We start from the raw sequence: 18,853 nt of genomic DNA, 5'->3' as shown, positions 1-18,853 counted from the left end.
TAAAGTACGGAGAGGTAAAATAGAAATGGAGATCCCGAGTCGTGGCGGCTGGTTTGGTATACTTACTGGTTTGGTATGTATTTAAATCCCACGAGTTTCTGGGGTCTGTTTCTTCTTCTCTGCTCTTTTCTTACCATCACGACTTAATACTCTGGTTTTGATTCAAAGCTTGACAGGCATAACACCATACTATACCATACCATATCAGTCACTCACCAACACCAACACCACCACTACCACGCAACCAAACATGCCCATGCCCATGTCTTACATCGACACCAACGATCTCGCCGTGCAAACCGCAAGCATCGACATCAGCAGCACCTCGTGGCTCACCAGCAGCACCCTCGTAAGCCCTGCTTATCCCTCTACCTTTCCATCCCCTTCCTTTCCTCACTCATTAACGATTTCGCAATCGTAGGTCAACAGCATCAACAGCCTGAAAGAACTCTGTCTGGGGAACTGCCGTCTCTTGTACGGTAGTGAGCGTTTCAGATTCTACGGTATTGTTCAAAACCCATCTCATTGATTCCCTTCCCCCCTCACCAAAAAAAAACACGAAGAAGAGAAGATAAGGAAGGGGGAGCAAGACAAGCGACGCTAATACATGATGCTAGATATTGTGATTTGCGAGGACGAAGCCAACAAGCGATTCTGCGCACTGCTCACATGTAATATGGATGGTCAGACCAAGATCCTGCGTGTGGAGACGGATGCGTGTGCGGTTACGGCTGTGCAGATGCTGGTGGGGAGATTGCAGAGAGATACTGCGAAGTTGTTTGGTAAGATGATTTACTTCCTTTCCTCCCTTCCCTCCTTCTCTTCCTCCATCACTCTTCTCTCATTTTCTTCCCTCCACCACTCTTCCCATCCGCCCATCCATTCCGCAAAACACACGAAGCTAATCCAAAGCGCACTTGACCAACAGCCAAGTACAACGTCGGCTCGCAAATCGAAGGCCAGCAGGGTTCCACGGACAAGACAACGGGCACGTTCAAGCTCTGGGATGGCCCGGGTGACAGAAGGATTGCGGGCCCGGATGATGATACTGCGGGCTTGCGTAGGGCGTGGAGTGCAAGGGGCGGTGCACAGCGGTATAATGGGAATAAGCGGAGGGCTGTGGAGCAGGCGGGTAGGGAGAGGGATGTTTTGTGTTATGATGAGGTGTTGTAGGGGTGATAATGTGGAGTGGGATGGAGGAGAGGGGAGGGCTTGGGCTTTTCGGGATTCTTTACGTGGGAAATGTGGGGGTTTGAAGGGTGGATGGAGGGTACTTTGGGGTTATGGAGACGGGAAGGGAAAAGTATACGATGGTGTTGAAATATGTGTCCAGCACATACACATAGCAAAACAGTATTAGAGCGACGGATGAAAGTACAAGGATCTTCAATTCGCTAGTAGTCATCTATGTCATGCTGCCGAAGCGATGATCAGAACCACCACCCAACGCGTGAGCACGTGATGTCGAGTTCGACCTGGTCATAGCGTACGCGTCATGACGTACCTCAATCTGACATCAACCTGACATGAAAGTACTCACCCACACGCTGCACCAGCGTATACGCGCACCATGAACAGCCCTTCGAAGCGCAGAAAGAAAAATGATGGATCGGGACAGCCGGTGCGCGGCTTGGACTACTTCTTTGCAAAGCAAGCGGCGAAAGCGACACCCAAGCATGCGCCTACGAATACTGCCAGCACTGAAGCGCCCGCAGAGCAAGATTACTCGGGACTGACGGACGAAGAGCTGGCGCGGAAACTGCAGGAGCAATGGGACAAGGAGGACCGGGAGAGAAGCCAAAATGCGGCGCCCGTCAGCTCAAACGAGCTGTATGCCGAGCCCGAGGAGTCTACTGCGACCGACAAGGCGAAAGAGGTTTCACAGTCTAAATCACCAGATCGCGATGAGGCTGTGGATGAAAGACCCAAACTTGTACCCCCGACGGCGAAGAACACACTCACGCTACAATCAACCGCCTCGGAAGAAGACACAATAACCGCAAACATACCGTTCGACCAGAGCCCGCTTGAGTTCGACCCCGCGGAATACATACCCGACCTACAAAAGCACTGGGTAGCAGATGGAGGCCATGCAACGTATGCGCTGCTGACAAGATGCTTCATATTGATAAACGGCACCACGAGCCGCATCAAGATTATAGACACTCTTGTCAATCTGCTACGGACCATCATCGAGAGCGACGCAAGCAGCCTGCTCCCCGCCGTCTGGCTCGCCACAAACGCCATTTCGCCTCCGTACATCGATCTCGAGCTCGGGCTCGGGGGCTCTGCAATCTCAAAGGCGCTGAAGAAGGTGTGTGGACTGGACAATGCCAGCTTGAAGGCGCTGAGCAGCAAGCATGGAGACGCGGGCGACGTGGCGTTTGAAGCCAAAAAGAAACAGTCGTTTACGCTGCGCAAACCAAAACCGCTGACCATCAAGAGCGTGTTTGACTCGTTGGTTCGCATCGCGAATAGCAGGGGTCATGGGAGTGTGGAAAATAAACAGCGCATTGTAGAGAGACTGGTTCAGGATGCACGGGGCGCAGAGGAAAGCCGGTATATTGTGCGGACTCTGGTTCAACATTTGCGGATAGGCGCCGTCAAGACAACAATGCTGATTGCCCTATCCCGAGCATTCATGCTGTCGAAGCCCCCAGGCGCCGAGTTTGAGACCCGCGACCGCAAGGCCCTGGCGAGACTCAAGAAAGAAGAGCTAGTCGAGATTTACAGCAGGAACGAGGAGATTGTCAAAGCGTGCTTCGCCCGCCGCCCAAACTACAACGATCTCATACCCGTGCTCCTCGAGATTGGTGTCTGTGAAGAGCTGCTTGTGCGGTGTGGACTGGCACTCCACATTCCACTTCGCCCAATGCTGGGTAGCATCACACGCGACATGGGCGAGATGCTGACCAAGTTGCAAGGCCGAGATTTTGCGTGTGAGTACAAGTACGACGGGCAACGGGCGCAGGTGCACTGTGACGACAAGGGCAAAGTGACCATCTTCTCGCGGCACCTCGAAGTCATGACGGACAAGTATCCCGACCTGGTGGCGCTGGTACCGAGGATCCGGGGCGAGGGCGTGTCGAGCTTTATCCTCGAGGGCGAAGTCGTAGCCGTGGACCGCGAAACAGGAGACCTCAGACCGTTCCAGACTCTGGCCAACCGCGCGAGAAAAGACGTCGTCATCGGCGCCGTGACGATTGACGTGTGCCTCTTCGCGTTCGACCTCATGTATCTCAACGGCGAAGAACTGCTCAACCGGCCCTTCAGAGAACGCAGATCCCTCCTCCGCAGCCTGTTCGTCGAAATCTCGCACCACTTTACATGGGTCAAAAGTCTCGATGCGACGTCCGCTGACGTCGAAGCCGTGCAGGCCTTTTTCCAAGGCGCGCTCGATACCAAATGCGAAGGCATCATGGTCAAGGTCCTAGATAACCTGCCGAATCCCGATCTCGTGGCCGAAATGGGCGACGAAGCGGGCCTCGTCGAAAAGACACCCTCGCTGCCTGCTACCCCCAAGAAAAAGAAGCCTGCAAAGTCCAAAGCGAAGCCCAAATCTGCGGATCCAGATAAAGACGATCAGAAGCCCTCTTCTGGACGCCGCAAAGCCCTGCTTTCAACGTACGAACCCGACAAGCGCCTCGACTCGTGGCTCAAGGTGAAGAAAGACTACAGCACCACATCGGAAACCCTCGATCTCATTCCCATCGCAGCGTTCCACGGCTCCGGCCGCAAAGCAGCATGGTGGTCCCCGATCCTGCTCGCCATCCGCAATGCCGAAACAGGGCAGCTGGAAGCAGTCACAAAATGCATGTCTGGCTTCACGGATGCTTTCTACAAAGCCAACCGCGCAAAGTACGACCCTGATGACCCGGATTGCACTTCCGTTTTGCCGCGTCAGCCGCACTATGTGGAGTATAATGGTGGGGCGGGCACCCCGGCTGTGTGGTTTGAACCACAGGAGGTCTGGGAGGTGGCGTTTGCGGATTTGACCCTGAGTCCGACGTATACGGCGGCGATTGGGCTGGTGAGTGAGGAGCGAGGGCTGAGTACGAGGTTCCCGCGGTTTCTGAGAGTGCGGGAGGATAAGAGCATCGAAGAGGCCACGGAGGCGGAAGAACTGGCGAGCTTGTATAGGAAGCAGGAGGCAAAGGCGCCGAACAAGGACGAAGTGATGAAAGAGGTCGAGGATGAAGACTTGGAGTAGGCAAGCTGTTTGTTTATCATGTTGCTATGGATACCCCTTGCTGCCATGTTAGTCACGTTGCGGCTGAGCAGGTTGTAGTGAAAACACTCTGTGATTGACTGTAACTGGAAAGCTGCTATTATCTCGCTTGTCCGATAATGACTGTCCTCCCCCTTCCTAGCGGCACCTGATGGCTCAGCGTGCGAAACTTCAGGCGTGCGTATCTGATCCTCCAAAGAAACATGGAGATGGGAACCTGCAAACCCTCCGTGGGATATTTGCTCTGCTGCACCGCGTCTCAGCATCGTCGTGTGTGCGTGCCACACATGCAACGTGCCGGCATGCTCCGCGTCCGCCGTGTGGCTCTTGATGTCGTGGCGCTCGAAGCGGTCGCCTGGCGGGAGGAGCGGCGGTGTGCATCGCGTATTCGACACGGTTAGAAGCCGTGGACCTTGATGGTCTTGCCATCAAGGCCCAGGCCTTCCTTCTTGTCGGTCAAGAAGTCCATAACATCCTTGCGTTGGTCGCCCTGGAGCTGGATCACCTCGCCCATCTCACTGTCTGCGACGACGGTGCCATTGCAGGCGAACTTCTTCTTGATGACTTTGAGGATCTTCTTCTGGTCAAACTTCTTGGGTAGGCCTTGGACCGTAGTTAGGGTCTTACGACCATTGCGCTCTGTGGTGGGTTGACGTCAGCCTTGCACGATTTGTTGGGCTGCAAAAGGAGCGGCACGGGCGGGCATGGGCGACGGCGCGTCGGGACAGCACCGTGCGGGCAGCAAGGCAGAGGGGGGCAGATACGTACGCTGTATACGGATGTGGATGTAGTTCTGCTGCGTGGACTTTACTTCGCCTCCAGCATCGTCGACCTCCGCGAACGGATCGAAGGACTTGAGATTCTGGATGTCCGTGGTCATGAAATCGACTGGCGCGATTTGCTGGGGCAGATAGGGGCAGGCGGGGCAGGGGGGCGAAAGAGCGGGGTGGATGAAAGGCAGCGGAGTTGGTGTTGGTGTGAGGGAGCAGAGGAGCTGGCGAGCGGCGGGCGTCGAGGCTATTAAGCGGCCCAGGGTGGCAAGTGCACCTGGGCATCAATGGACGCGGCCGGGCATGGTCTAAGCCCCACTGCCAAGCAATGTCGCCCTTAGCGCATGTGACAAGCCCCAGCCCTAGGAATGCACGCGTGCACGTCACCCACCAGCCACCAATCTCCTCCTCGCTCGTCTTCCTCGACCGTCTCGCATCCAGCCTGAGTCACCATCGCCCTCCAAGTCGTGGCCTGTATTCCAGTTGATCGCCGGCATGATCGCTTCCTCTACCATGCTGTTTCATGCAGCCTCCCCCACACTGCCTCGTGACACGACCTCACACTGGCGAGCTCCTCGTCGTGCGAGAGCCTGTCAGCTGCGTCGGCAGCGGCTGTACTCGCAAAAGAAAGCTGATCGGTAGCTTTTGCGAGTTTATGCCGTCGAGGTTTCATCGACACGAGTTCCGGTTTCTTTTGTCGCGAGAGGGTTCGGATGGTGGACTACTCCGTCTCAGACCATCGACAATGTTTCAACAACGGACTTTTCCCGCATGTGGCCTCTTTGACACACAAGCCACCATGGCTTGCAAACGATTCGTTGCACACTTGTTCTTTCGTAAGGCCAACTTGCACAACGGCCCTGCCATGACCGTGCCGGGTTCTGGTTCCAAAGTCTTCGCCATACCGTGTAGCTAGGCCATCATCCCTCTGCCGACGCGTAACTTGTTTCGGCCTCCACCTTGTCATCACTTGGCAGCTATGTACCTCAGACTTCGGCATGTCAACCGTTTGCAGTGCGCCAGCGCTGTAGTGTAATCCCTAGCCTTACTTACGATGCATATCCGAAGCGCGCCAAGTACAAATGAAATCATACGGCTGCTGAAACAGTAGCAGACCCGTTCTATAGTCCGCATCTACCCTCGCTTGCCTAAGGACTCGTCTTCTCCTTTTCTTTTATTAATATTCATTCTCTCGTCCCTGTCCAATCTGACTCCATCTCGTTCCCGGAGGTCGCCATGTGCCATTAAATTTCGCTTCTTCTCTATATCTTTTTTTCTATATATATTAGCGCTGGTACGCTTTTTTTTAATACTAATACGAACGCCACTTGCTCGGACACCGACGGAGTCTAAGTTTCTACGAGCCTATATTGCTTCTTTCTGATAAGATGCGGTCTACGCTGCTGCTAGCAGGCGCTTTTTGCGGCCTGTCCGCTGCGAACCCCCACCCATGGATGTATGGTGTTCCTCGATATCCCGATATGGATATGGACCAAGTCATGACACAGGCCGATGTCGAAACAATGATGGCGTTGGATGCGAGCGGTAATTCGTCGTCGCAGTCAGGAGGTGCTTCAAACTCCGCAGGCCCGTCGTCAACACCATCAGGACAGGAGCCATGTGCGGTCGTTGAGCGTGTCATTGCTTCATTACCCGCTGGATCCCGACCAGTCATCCCTGCAGAGCTTGGAGTACAATGTCTCCAATCGGTTCCCCTTGACAAGGAAGGAAACATCAAGCTAATCGACGAACTCAAGGTCATGACAAAATGGCAATCAAACATTGCCTACTTGAAGGATCCACCAATGACATACACTGAAAAGCCCATCGATATCATGGGCCAACTAGACAGCATGCAGAGCAAACTCAGTGCTAATGGGTACAAGACCGAGTACGAATTTCAGCTGGAGATGATGATGCTATTCCAAAGAGCATACGACAACCACTTTGCCTATCAGCCCGATATTCTGGCCTCGGTCATGCAGTTCCAAAGGCCACCTGGCTCGGAGCTAGTATCTGTCTCGTCTGACGGTCAGGCCCTACCTGAGGTCTTCTCGTACAGGGATGTTGTCAAAGCAAACACTGGTGCTTCTTTTACGCCATCGGCTATCAAGAAGATTAACGGTATGGATACGCAAGAGTTCCTCAAAAATGCATCTGCAGACTCGGACTTTCACGATGCCGACACTCGATGGAATGCATTGTTCCCATCACAGGCTCTGCTCGCTTCTGGTACTACTTTCCTCGGTTCTTTCCGTACCGGTGGGTACCAGGGCCCTAACACTACTCTCGAGTTCGCCAATGGCACTACCTGGTCCCAAATGAACGTCGCGGTTGTCTTGGGCAACTTCACCGGCGTGAACAGTGGCAAAGCATTCTTTCAACGTTTCTGCACCGGACCCAAGTCTATCCCTGCCGCTGCCGCTCCCGCCCCGGCGCCTTCAACCTCGACGAAGCCTTCGAAGCCCGCTCCCGCTCCCCAACCTTCGCATATTGGGTACCCAAAGGCTGAGATAATCAACAAAGACCTCGCTGTAGGAGGATACTTCCTGAATGGGTCGGGGTACAAGGTATGTACTGCACTTTCTATGATGTATTTATCTGACTTGTGTAGGATGTCGCTGTGCTCAGCATCCCCTCATACCTATCTGCAGACCCGCAAAGTTTCCAAAACACCATGCGAGACTTCATCCGCATGTGTACCAAAATGGGCAAAACAAAGATGATTTTTGACCTGCGCGGCAACGGCGGAGGCAATGCAATCCTGGGCTACGACACATTCAAGCAAGTCTATCCAATGTCCGTTGCGGAGCCCTATGGTGGAACGCGATTCCGCGCCAACGATGCGCTCAAAGCCGCTGGAAACCTGACTTCGCTTTTTGTCGCAAAGAAGACGTATGCGCAGTCGAACAAAACAGCTTTTATCGAAGCGTTCGGCAACGGAACCGACGAAAGCGACATCTTCGCCCTCTCGTCATCGTTCAACTACCAGCACATCCTCGATGTAAACAACCAAGACTACGGCAGCTGGGACAAGCTGTTTGGCCCTGCGCAAGCCAACAGCGACCAGTTCACCAACGTGCTGCGCTACAACTTCAGCGACAGCGTCAGCACCACGTACGAGGGCTTCAGCCTCATTGGGTACAACCAAAACGCCAACGAGACAAAGACGCCCCAGCCCTTCCGCGCACAAGACATGGTCATGCTGCACGACGGCATGTGCTCGTCCACCTGCGCCATTGCCTCTGAGCTGCTCAAGAACCAGGGCGAAGTCCGCACAATCGCCATTGGGGGCCGCCCCCAGACCGGCCCCATGCAGGGCGTCGGCGGCACAAAGGGCGCCCAGGTCTTCTCGTGGGACGACATATCGATCCGCATGCAAGTGCTCTATCTGCTGGGGTCGCCCGAGCAGCGCAAGGAATGGGATACCATGGATCTGGGCAAGACGGCGAACATCCAGCAGTTGTTCAAGCGCTCCGCGTACAACGCCGGCACCGTCGCTGGCGGCGTCAATCTCAAGGATAACCTGAGGCTAAACGACAAGTCCGGTGTGCCGCTCGAATTCATGTACGAGGCGGCCGACTGCAGGATGTGGTTTACATCCAAGATGATTAGCGATGTCACCGAGGTGTGGAAGGGCGTGGCAGATCGCATGTTTGGTGGAAATAGCACTGCTGCGTGTGTCAAGGATAGTACCATGGCGCCGACAAGTGTGTCGGGAGGCGGCCAGTTGCTGGGTGGTGATGGGGCTATGACGTCCAAGAGTCCCAGCCAGTTCACGAGCAAGGGAATGGGAATGGGAATGCAAAATGGTACAAGTACAGAACAAGGTACAAGCACAGGTACAGGTTCAGGCACAGGTTCAGGTTCGGGCACAGGTTCAGGTACAGGTACAGGTACAAGCACAGGCCCAGAGGGTGCAAGTACAAGCCAGAGTTCAAGTCCAGGCCAAGGCACAAGTGCAGACCAAGGTACAAGTGCAGGTCAGGGTACTAGTACAAGCCCAGAGGGTGCCAAAACAAGCCAGGAAGGGACAAATGCAGGCAAAGGGGGTGCGGCTGCAGCCAACGCGCCGGCCGGGGACAAGACTCCTAGTGGGGCGGAGAAAGTGGAAGCACGAGCCTGGATCTGGAGTGTCGTGACGGCCACGCTGATTGTGGTTGCTGTCTAATAGGACAAGCACGTGTTGTTTGTTCTTTCATCAAGTATATATTAGTTGTCGTCCTGATGGACTCGACAGTAAAAAAAAAGATAAATCACCCCACAATCTGTTGATAAGAACGAGTTGATGAACGGTTGAAAATTGAATGATATTTCATACACTGGCGTCTTGTTCAAGACATACCGCATCGTCTACACGTTTCCCCCAATAGCCTGCTTGCTGGATGACCGTGTACTTTTGGGGTATATGGTGAGCCATCTCAGGCCACTTCTGCATTGCTGTACAGAATGACTGGCATGCCGCTGTTGCATGCTTAACGCAGTTTTAGTTTCCGCCTCTTAACGCCAACTGTGCCATCCGTATCCTCGTGTCGTCATATTTAACTGTCATATCACTCATGCAGGCTGCTCGTACGCCCTCTTGATGACCCTTGCAAACTCTGTAGACACATTAGCACATGTTCCACTGGCCTCGCACAAGAATAGACTTACGGTCAAACTTGACATTCTCGCGAACAACAGTGCCCTTAGCCTCGTTGTCCTTGTTGATGGGCACCTTGACCTTGGCACCGTCGACATTCCATCCGCATACGCTGCCAACAAAGTGATCAAACTCGCTTCCTGAGAGGTTCAACCACGACTCGAGGATGCTTCGGTCGACCTCGCGGACTGCCTGGCTGACAGTCGCAGCAATGCGCACGCGCATCAACTCCTCAAAGCCCGAGACGTCGGCAATCAAGTCGGCGTAAAGGTCGTCCGAGTCGAGCGTGGACCAGAAGGTGGCGTAGTCGGCGCCTTCGAGCAGGTTTCTCAGCTCGTTTAGCTTCTGGACGGCTTCTGACAGCGGGGCATCGCCGGCTGCAGGGTTGTGTAATGAGGACGAGAGGGGAGCCAGGACATGTGGGGGCAGGAGCGAGAGACCGAGGGAGAAGTCGGGGCTGGGGAAAACAGTAAGGGCCTTGACGAGGATGTTGGTGATGGTCTCGTCGCGGGCGAGGTGAGGGTTGAACTGATAGCTGGAGACTCGTTGTTAGCTAGCGGTAACGGCACAGGCGTCTAATAACAACAGGGAGCGAGGAAGCTGTCAGATAGAGCTAATAATGAAACTTCAGCGGGCGGAGCGATTCAGACTCCGGCACCTCGGGTAATAGGAAACGTTGTGGTTGTTTGATCATCTTGTAGCTGTGGGAATGGCGGCGACTGGGAGAGAAGACACGTACAGCTTGAGCAGGGCGAGATTGGCGTAGCAGTCGTACGTCTGGTTCTCGCACTGTTGCATGACATAGTCCTGGAAGACGCCCGTCGTCTCTGGGTTGTAGCGATCCAGGCCATCGAGGATCTGCTGCATGTGATCCGGCCGCTCAGGCGCGAAGTCGAAGGGGGCGCCCATGGTGGTTGGTGTGGATGAGCGACGAGGGCGTGGTGTTGCGGGCTGGGTCAAATTCGCACAGTGCGAGGCCGGGGCACTGACCACCCGGCAGCCCCGCGTCACTCCTTCGAAAAAGTTAGACCCCGCCAACACCCATTTCGCACTCGCATCCACGCCGCAGCGACAGCCATGGCGCCCTACGACAGCGACTCCTCGGATGGCGGCGACGACTATACCGAGACCAATGTGCTCCTGGGCTACGCGACCAAGGACACCACAAGCGACGCCATCTCCCACCTTGGGGGCGCTCCGGTACGCGCACACGCAGCATGCGAGCAAGTCTGTCACTAAGCCGTCATTTAGAGTTGGATCGACGATAAGACAGCCCCCTCGGGCGCATTGGCAAAGTGCAAGGTCTGCAATGGCCTCCTCAGTCTTCTGCTCGAGCTCAACGGCGACATGCCCGACACGTTTCCCGGCCACGAGCGACGACTGTACATTTGGACGTGTCGGCGCAAGACGTGCCGGAGGAAGGAGGGCAGCGTGAGGGGCATTCGCGGCGTGCGGGTCGCAAAGGGCGCGAGCAACAAGATGCCTGCGCCCAAGGCTGAGAAGAAGGAAGAGAAGCAGGAAGAGAAGCCGCAGCCCCAGATTGGCGAGTCGCTCTTTGGAGTCAAGAATGGCACAGCCGCCGCGACGTCTGCAAACCCCTTCTCGAACCCATTTTCCTCCAAGCCAAACGGCAATGCGGCATCCAACCCGTTCTCGTCGCAGTCAGCGAGCGCAAACCCCTTTGGCGCCCCAGCCCCTGCACCCGCAGTGCAAACCATCGCATCCGAAGAGAACAAGGACGAGGCACCTACAACCCTTGCAGAGACTTTTGCATCCAAAGCGCGCATCTCGCTGCCACCTGCCGAACAACAGCCCCCAAGACCACACGAGCCATGGCCAGCGGAGTCAGCCTTCCCCACGCCGTTTCCGCACTACTACCTGGATGCAGAATACGAGACACTAGATGTCCCATCAGCACCCTCAATACCAGCAAATGCGCGCATGGAAATAGACAATGAAGGCAGCGGAAGCGGAGGGGGCAAAGAAGACAAGGAGATTTTCGAATCTTCCATGGACAGAACATTCCAAAAATTCGCAGACCGGGTAGGCGAGAACGCCGAGCAGGTTCTGCGGTATGAGTTCAAGGGCAAGCCACTGTTGTACAGTGACAGCGACGCTATTGGAAAGGCTCTAGCGCCGCACTCGGAAAATGGCGCATCCTCTAATGCTAAGGTTACAACAGCAGCATCAAGAAGCGGACCAGGTTTCCCTCGCTGCCAGACATGTGGTGCAGATAGGGTTTTTGAGGTTCAGCTGACACCACATGCCATCACGGAGCTGGAGGCTGATGAAATGACGCTTGATGGCATGGAATGGGGCACCATCATCATGGCTGTTTGCAGCAAAGACTGCAAACCAAACGACGTTCCGGAAGGCGAAGTGGGTTATGTAGAAGAGTCGGTTGGCGTACAATGGGAGGAGGTTGCTGCAAAGAAGTAGGACGGAATGATACCTTTGCGCTGTCAATGCCAAGATGTCGAAAGAGCGGTCGGATTGTTTCCACCTTGGTCACACTACCGACTCACAGATTTCCACATTGGACATACATGAAATTTGGTAGCCTACGTGCGCTGGTCCCATCGAACTCGTAGTATGCCCCGCGCGGCGTACACGCGATCCCCCACCCAAAGCCGATAATCTTATCAGCCTCCCAATATCTTTTGCTAGATTGACCAAAGGACTGAAACCACGCCGCAAGCCCTCACCATAAATGAAAAATGGACTCGATTTCCATGAGAGCAGGTAGCAAATGCGGCATAAATATGCGGCATGAGGTCCCCAGCAAGTGTGCGCTTTGCTCCGATTTCGCGTGCCGTAGGTACCGCAAAGAGGATAGTCTTGATTGAGCCGACAAAGCGCCTCGTTCCTGCATGCTTCTAACCACTCACGGCAATGTAAACTTCATCAGACTCATTGTACCGCTATGCTAACCAATTACAACCTCGTCGCAAGATCAACCCACGACGTCCGAGGATTCCGTGGCGCCCACGGTGTGATTCTGTTGCTGTCATGCATCGTGAATTATCCCGATTGTCTAGTTTACACGTACTGTACAGGCCACCCATGCGACTTTCCCAGCGTTTTTGCTAACGCTGTACCTAAGTGCATTCGGCTTGTTCCGGCTGATGCCTGCCTCGATATGTACTATATGTAGCCGTGGTACATGTACGACGGGCAGTCGGTCCTCACGCGTTCTTTAGCTCATTCGAACCTCCTGCGCATGATGACCGCCTTAGACCCGCCAGTTGTGGCTGAGCCTCGAACAGCGAAACAGTCACACATATCCGCCCAACCCACAACCATCAAGAACTGGCACAAGAAGATAAACTGGCTGAACACCACCCTTGTTATCCTGATTCCAGCCTACGGCCTCTATCTAGCGCGCTCGACACCCCTCACTCGTCCAACGCTGCTATGGAGCATCATCTACTACTCCATGACCGCCTTTGGTATCACGGGCGGTTACCATAGACTGTGGAGTCACCGTTGTTACTCTGCACGTCTGCCGCTACGCCTCTTTCTGGCATTTGTAGGAGCTGGAGCTATCCAAGGAAGCATTCGCTGGTGGAGCGCCAATCATCGTGCTCACCATCGATGGACCGATACGATGAAAGACCCGTATTCAGTCATGCGGGGCCTAGTCTTCTCGCACATTGGCTGGATGATCATGAACACGGATCCAAAAGTAAAGGGCCGCACAGATATCTCTGATCTAGACAGTGATGCCATTGTCGTTTTCCAGCACAAGCACTACGGAAAAATACTTCTTTTCACCGCTTGGGTGTTCCCTGCCCTAGTGGCTGGTTTAGGCTGGGGTGACTGGTGGGGAGGCTTTGTTTATGCTGGCATAATACGCGCGTGTTTCGTTCAGCAAGCAACCTTTTGTGTTAATTCATTGGCACACTGGATTGGCGAACAACCGTTTGACGACCGAAGGAGTCCGAGAGACCATGTACTTACAGCTCTTGTTACAATGGGAGAGGGGTATCACAACTTCCATCACGAATTTCCTAGTGACTACCGTAAGCATCACAGACGGGATATGGTAGAATGCAAAAGCTAACGGCAGATAGGCAACGCTATCATCTGGTACCAATATGACCCCACAAAATGGCTTATCTGGGGCATGTCGAAGATTCCCTTTTTTCCACTAGCCACCGACCTGAAGACCTTCCGCGCCAACGAAATCGAAAAAGGCCGTCTCCAACAGCAACAAAAGGCCGTTGACAAGAAACGTGCACTCCTCGACTGGGGCACTCCACTCTCCCAACTCCCCGTCCTCTCCTGGGACAAATTCCAAACCCAGGCTTCAGCCGACGGCGCCGCTTTGGTAGCTATTGCTGGAGTCATCCACGACGTCTCGCCTTTTGTTGCCGACCACCCCGGCGGCAAAACACTCATCAAGTCTGCGATTGGGAAAGACGCAACAGCTGTGTTCAATGGCGGTGTATACCAACATTCCAACGCTGCACACAATCTACTTTCGACAATGAGAGTCGGTATTCTGCGCGGAGGCCAAGAAGTCGAAGTGTGGAAATCCGGGGCGGAAAGAGCGACGAAAGATACGAGAAGCCTTGGTATCGTGAGGGCTGGTGAGCAGGCGACGAGGGTTTTGGCACCGGCTGCGGCGGCTGTGGCTGCGTGACGAGTAATGAATGTGGAGAGGGGGTATACATATGCTGAGAGAGGTTGAGAAAAGAGATGATGCGGCTGGAAACGTATTGCGGTTCTAGGTGCTGGTTTACACCTTACGTATAGACTCTACTTTTACAGACAAATAGATATAGATGTAGAGTTTGTGTGGTGATTTGCTGTCTCGATATGCTTATTGGAGTTCTATGAATGAGTTGGACGCTGAAGCTGTAGGACATACAATGTAGTAGACTATAATGTAGAAAGAAATAGCAAGAGTATCCTATCAAAGCATCATTCCCTGATGCATCTTGCTTGAGCTATAGGAATCCTTTTCCCTACATGCTATACGCATTGTAATCGGATGAATAAAAACTGTAGAAAAGAAATCCTCGAAAACTCGTACTCTCCTTTTTCCAAAAAAAAACTTATTCAACTCGTGCGCGGATATGACTATTTTTTTTCTTTCCCTTGTTGAGATGCCAAGGGCATTCCAAGCGCGACTTTTAGACCTCTTAGGATTGGCCTATCGTCTGGAACCATGGTACTCGAAGATTCCAACCATGTAGTATGCCAATAAGAATTGCTCTATTAATTTCCTTTCATGTAAGGAGATCTATCATAGCATCGATAGAAGAATAGACGTGTGTAGTAATCATATTATGGACCTTCTGATACGCCCAAAATATCAGAGAAGAATCGATGTTATTCTCCCATTCTCAAGTGTTGAAATGCATGCTAGCAGTCACCCAATTCCAGGCTGGTTATCTACCAGAGCATGTCCGCTTTGCAATCTTCACTGCAACACTCAACGTACTTGCAACTAGCTCTACCATCAACATGGTTGTCATCAAGAAAAGAGGTGCAACGAAGAAGCTGGGTCCACTCTGGTAAGCATTCCAAAAACTGTATACAATCCCTGCTAATACATATAAAGCCTAGGTCGAAACTCGATAAAATTCCGTCTGCCAAACAGTTCCCGGCACTTCAGCGTGCACGAAGACCTACTCTGCCGCAACGCGCAGTACTTCAAGCAGACATTCCAGACGCGGCGCCGGGAAATCGAGGGAGAATGCCTGATATGTCGCGACGATCTCGATCCCAAAGCCGACGACGTGACGTTCTGCAGGTCGCCCTGCGGCCAGAATTACCACGAGAAATGCATTGAGCGGTGGGACGTAACGGCCGAGAATGGAGCTACGTGCCCCATCTGCCGCCGGGTCTGGCAATTCAAACCGAAGGAACTTGTCGATGTACCTGAAGATGCGCACCTGGATCACGATGCTGTGGAGTCGTACGTGGAGTGGCTGTATACAAAGAAGCTGGACTTTGGCGAGGACTCCACACGATACACGACGCAATACGAGCTCCGGCTGCTCAAAGCCTGGACAGTCGCTGACGTGTTCAAAGACGAGGGTTTCAAAAACTGCATTGTCGCCGAGTTCGTTGCTTGGATGGATAAAGACGTCGCGCTCTTTGGTCGCAACAGCGTACGATATGCGTATGAAGAGCAGTGTATAGCCTCCATGCGCGAATTTGTCCTCGATGTATGGCTGATGCATAACACGCTGGGTTTCATCTCCCACCTCTTCAAGGACCTCCCTAATGAGTTCGCGAGAGAGCTGTGTCTCGCCCTGATGCTGCGGACCGATTGGAAGGACATGAAACTCAAGGATTTGTTGAAAAAGCATACTGGAGGTGAGTATGATGTGGAGGCTGAAGCTCAAGAATAGAGTGTGATGATCGATGTGTGGAGAAGTGAAGTGGGTTTGAGATATAAGCTCAAATTTGTTTTGGTCGTTTTTAACACGGCTATCTACTGATAGGCAATTCGGGAGGTGCGGGGCTTTTGCAGGGAAATGTTATTCGCACGCTAAATGTTATGAATTGATGGATATATCAAAGGTGCAAAAGCCTTTTGGTGTGGTAATGCGCACGTGACGTCTTACAGGCCCACTATATGAACGATAGCTATCGCATCAAGAGAAAACGAATTATCGCACTTCAATAACTTGCGGTGAGATAGTTTAGAATAGTGTATTGTTGAGCAAGTGTCGGAGCATTTCTCAATCTTTTTTTCGAGTTACGACATCCCATCAGTGATACAGCATGGAGAAGGCATGCGAAAAGGTATTTGGCCGATGAAGTTATTTTACAAGAGTGAAGACGAAGGCAAGATACATGTAATGAATAAACCAGAGCCATTCATTGCTTTCCTTCGCAAATCCTTGACAAAATCAAGTGCTCTTCATACCCAATTTGGCTATGATTTTCTTGATGTCCCAATCCTCTTCAGAGTAATCGAATTTCTCCCGAAGAGCCATCGCCAGGTCCCTCGTGAACTGCGGTGGCAGTCCTTCCCAGTATGCCGATTCATCGAAATCTTCTGTTCTGATGCTGATGTATAGTTCCACCATGAGTCTTCTAAGGCGTGAACGGACCGGTGTCTCCTTGTAGACATCAATGATATCTTCTTTATGCGGAAGCATATCCCTGCTGACTGAAATCTCAACAAGTGCCTTGATGGTTGCATTGCGGAACTTGAAGTCTTGGACTATGGATGCAAAGATATAGGCAAGTATAAGATCGTGGAACATATCGTTGGCCACCTCCTGATCTGTATATCCAATGTAGCCTTTGTAAATCCACTCAGAGTATATCTCAAAGGCTCGTGGGTTCAGATAGGTAAACGTTTCGGATTGCTCAGTTTCATCAATTTCCAAATATTGTCGGCACAGTGGGCATTCTGAGTGTTGTTTGTTGGTTCCTTGTTCTTCCCATTGGGAGATACAGTCAAAATGGAAATTGCCTCCACAAGACTGGCAGAACGTAAGTTCTCTGATACCAGGATCCATGCGTTCATGGCAAATCGGACAGTCACCCTCGACAACTTGTCTCAGACGCTGAAGTTCTTGGCGAAACAACGGAGAGTTGAAGCAAAGAAGATCCTCATGCACAACGAACGTGTCTGAACGTGGTCCTATGGACAGGCGTACAATCTTGCGGCCGTACCTGGATCAGTGTCAATGATTTTGTTTCCTTCATATCATTCGCAAACAAGACAGCGATAAGCATGACATCCACCCAATCTTCGTCAACCGCGTAGGGAGATGATGAACTTACTTGATCGGTTTGGTCCTCTCGAAACGGACACGTTTTTGCAAAGCCATGATTGCAGAAAGCTTTGCACTCGATTCGTATGATTGGTTGAGGAGAGGTGTGGAGGAAAGAAGAGAAGACAACAAGCGGCAGTTATACATGTAGCTAGCGCTAGCCTGAGAGCTCCCACTTTCACAAGTGAGAGAGCTGAAATGAGTGCAAGTGATTGCGGAAGCCTAGTCCAAGGTGAAAGAAAACTCATGTGAATCTCTGTGCTGAGATTCTTCAACTTCACCTTGATCTGACTCCATACCAATTAATACGCGCTCTCACCTTTGAAAAAAAATACACAGTGGCTAATTAGGCCTGTAAACTTTTACAAGTTTTGTTTCTCTACAGACTTCACAAACAAAACGTTTCACTCGTATATCGCTGAGTTAAGCACTTGAGCCACCTTCACCACCGCCACTTCCCTCACCACCCCCCGCACCAACTCTCCTCATCCAGTCCCTCCTAACATCTCCAAGCCCCCTCCTATTATTCCCATTCCTCCACTTCCGCACCGCCCCATCCGCCGATTGGCTCACAAAAGCCTCCGGGAAACGCTTTCCCATCTCCTTAAACCAGCCCGACTCAATACCCGTCAGACTAACATCAACCATGAACTCGCGAATCTCATCACTGCATTTCCTCTCTACAAACGCCCACTTCACGCTCTCAATACCAATAACCACTCTGCCATTGGCGAAAAGCGCGGTTAGAACTTGGGCTTTAAATGCAGCATCTTCAAGAGCACTTGCAACGGCCCAGCGTTTCAGCATAACGAGGCTGAACTGATCCGAGTTGCGTGGGATAGACGCCGATACCTCTTTCAGTGTACCTGTATACATGCAATCCAGATAACTCTGCACGGCTTCAACGTCCAGCTCAGTCTCGATATTCACGCAAGAAAGGTGCCGAGGGCTTTTCCAGCGAGCACGGCACATTGGGCATTTTGACCCGGAAACCACGTTCCGGGGCACTCTTTCCCAGGCGTCTATGCAGTGTTCGTGCATGTTTTGGCCGCAGTGGGTGCAGAACGTGAGGTCTTGCAGCGTAGGATTGAAGGGCTCGGTGCAGATGCAGCATTCATCGGCTGGAAAGATGGGCCTGCGGTGTCTTTGAAGTCGGCGCTTGAAGTAGTTTGATGTCTGGCATATAAGATCTGAAAGCGCAAATCAAGGTCAGAATGGAGCTGGAGAATGCCCGGGTTTGAATACGGGCTGGGTACCTTGGTGGACTGTGAATCGGCGGTTTACATTGGGGATTTTGAAACAAAGGACCTTGTTACCGGTACTGCTGGGATTGAGCATATGTTCTATGAGCGGCAGGCTGATAGGCGATATACCTGACTGATTCCGACTGTTGAGTTGCGCTTTGAGGAGGGTTGGTAGGTGTCTGCTCCATTGGGGATAAAGATGAGGATGCTGTGGACATCGGTGA

The 18,853-nt window shown here is 52.6% G+C and overlaps 10 protein-coding genes across 10 annotated transcripts; 6 read left to right on the top strand and 4 right to left on the bottom strand.

Moving 5' to 3' along the window:
- Nucleotides 1–250: 250 nt before the first annotated feature.
- Nucleotides 251–1,173, top strand: SETTUDRAFT_26155 (uncharacterized protein; the record flags this gene model as incomplete). The annotated part of the gene is made up of 4 exons (XM_008024227.1): nt 251–349; nt 422–503; nt 618–782; nt 929–1,173. The coding sequence occupies 4 exons, from the start codon at nt 251–253 to the stop codon at nt 1,171–1,173; spliced, it is 591 nt and encodes a 196-aa protein (XP_008022418.1).
- A 397-nt stretch (nt 1,174–1,570) lies between these two features.
- SETTUDRAFT_104097 (uncharacterized protein) lies at nt 1,571–4,210 on the top strand (the record flags this gene model as incomplete). Its single annotated transcript, XM_008024553.1, has 1 exon — nt 1,571–4,210. The coding sequence occupies one exon, from the start codon at nt 1,571–1,573 to the stop codon at nt 4,208–4,210; it is 2,640 nt and encodes an 879-aa protein (XP_008022744.1).
- Nucleotides 4,211–4,625: 415 nt separating this feature from the next.
- SETTUDRAFT_159391 (uncharacterized protein) lies at nt 4,626–5,452 on the bottom strand (the record flags this gene model as incomplete). The annotated part of the gene is made up of 3 exons (XM_008024552.1): nt 4,626–4,867; nt 4,997–5,222; nt 5,390–5,452. 3 exons carry the CDS (start codon nt 5,450–5,452, stop codon nt 4,626–4,628), a joined length of 531 nt encoding a protein of 176 aa, XP_008022743.1.
- A 934-nt stretch (nt 5,453–6,386) lies between these two features.
- SETTUDRAFT_37476 (uncharacterized protein) lies at nt 6,387–9,169 on the top strand (the record flags this gene model as incomplete). The annotated part of the gene is made up of 2 exons (XM_008024287.1): nt 6,387–7,568; nt 7,613–9,169. The coding sequence occupies 2 exons, from the start codon at nt 6,387–6,389 to the stop codon at nt 9,167–9,169; spliced, it is 2,739 nt and encodes a 912-aa protein (XP_008022478.1).
- Nucleotides 9,170–9,291: 122 nt separating this feature from the next.
- On the bottom strand, nt 9,292–10,561 carry SETTUDRAFT_167576 (uncharacterized protein). Its single transcript, XM_008024551.1, has 3 exons — nt 10,380–10,561; nt 9,652–10,175; nt 9,292–9,599 (listed from the first exon to the last, which is right to left on the bottom strand). Exons 1-3 carry the CDS (start codon nt 10,547–10,549, stop codon nt 9,556–9,558), a joined length of 738 nt encoding a protein of 245 aa, XP_008022742.1. The 5' UTR covers nt 10,550–10,561; the 3' UTR covers nt 9,292–9,555.
- Nucleotides 10,562–10,701: 140 nt separating this feature from the next.
- SETTUDRAFT_167575 (uncharacterized protein) lies at nt 10,702–12,257 on the top strand. The gene is made up of 2 exons (XM_008024550.1): nt 10,702–10,840; nt 10,892–12,257. Exons 1-2 carry the CDS (start codon nt 10,718–10,720, stop codon nt 12,077–12,079), a joined length of 1,311 nt encoding a protein of 436 aa, XP_008022741.1. The 5' UTR covers nt 10,702–10,717; the 3' UTR covers nt 12,080–12,257.
- A 306-nt stretch (nt 12,258–12,563) lies between these two features.
- SETTUDRAFT_159387 (uncharacterized protein) lies at nt 12,564–14,285 on the top strand (the record flags this gene model as incomplete). Its single annotated transcript, XM_008024549.1, has 3 exons — nt 12,564–12,630; nt 12,907–13,662; nt 13,714–14,285. 3 exons carry the CDS (start codon nt 12,564–12,566, stop codon nt 14,283–14,285), a joined length of 1,395 nt encoding a protein of 464 aa, XP_008022740.1.
- Nucleotides 14,286–15,112: 827 nt separating this feature from the next.
- SETTUDRAFT_104239 (uncharacterized protein) lies at nt 15,113–16,005 on the top strand (the record flags this gene model as incomplete). Its single annotated transcript, XM_008024548.1, has 2 exons — nt 15,113–15,162; nt 15,210–16,005. 2 exons carry the CDS (start codon nt 15,113–15,115, stop codon nt 16,003–16,005), a joined length of 846 nt encoding a protein of 281 aa, XP_008022739.1.
- A 660-nt stretch (nt 16,006–16,665) lies between these two features.
- On the bottom strand, nt 16,666–17,172 carry SETTUDRAFT_60028 (uncharacterized protein; the record flags this gene model as incomplete). Its single annotated transcript, XM_008024322.1, has 1 exon — nt 16,666–17,172. A coding segment is annotated over one exon (507 nt), but the record flags the coding sequence as incomplete, so codon positions are not given.
- A 636-nt stretch (nt 17,173–17,808) lies between these two features.
- SETTUDRAFT_103819 (uncharacterized protein) lies at nt 17,809–18,723 on the bottom strand (the record flags this gene model as incomplete). Its single annotated transcript, XM_008024547.1, has 2 exons — nt 17,809–18,575; nt 18,642–18,723. 2 exons carry the CDS (start codon nt 18,721–18,723, stop codon nt 17,809–17,811), a joined length of 849 nt encoding a protein of 282 aa, XP_008022738.1.
- Nucleotides 18,724–18,853: the final 130 nt, after the last annotated feature.

The sequence above is a fragment of the Exserohilum turcica genome (genome assembly GCF_000359705.1).
Source record: "Exserohilum turcica Et28A unplaced genomic scaffold SETTUscaffold_12, whole genome shotgun sequence".
NCBI classification, from domain to species: Eukaryota; Fungi; Ascomycota; class Dothideomycetes; order Pleosporales; family Pleosporaceae; genus Exserohilum; species Exserohilum turcicum.
This window is presented reverse-complemented; position numbering and strand designations above follow the sequence as displayed.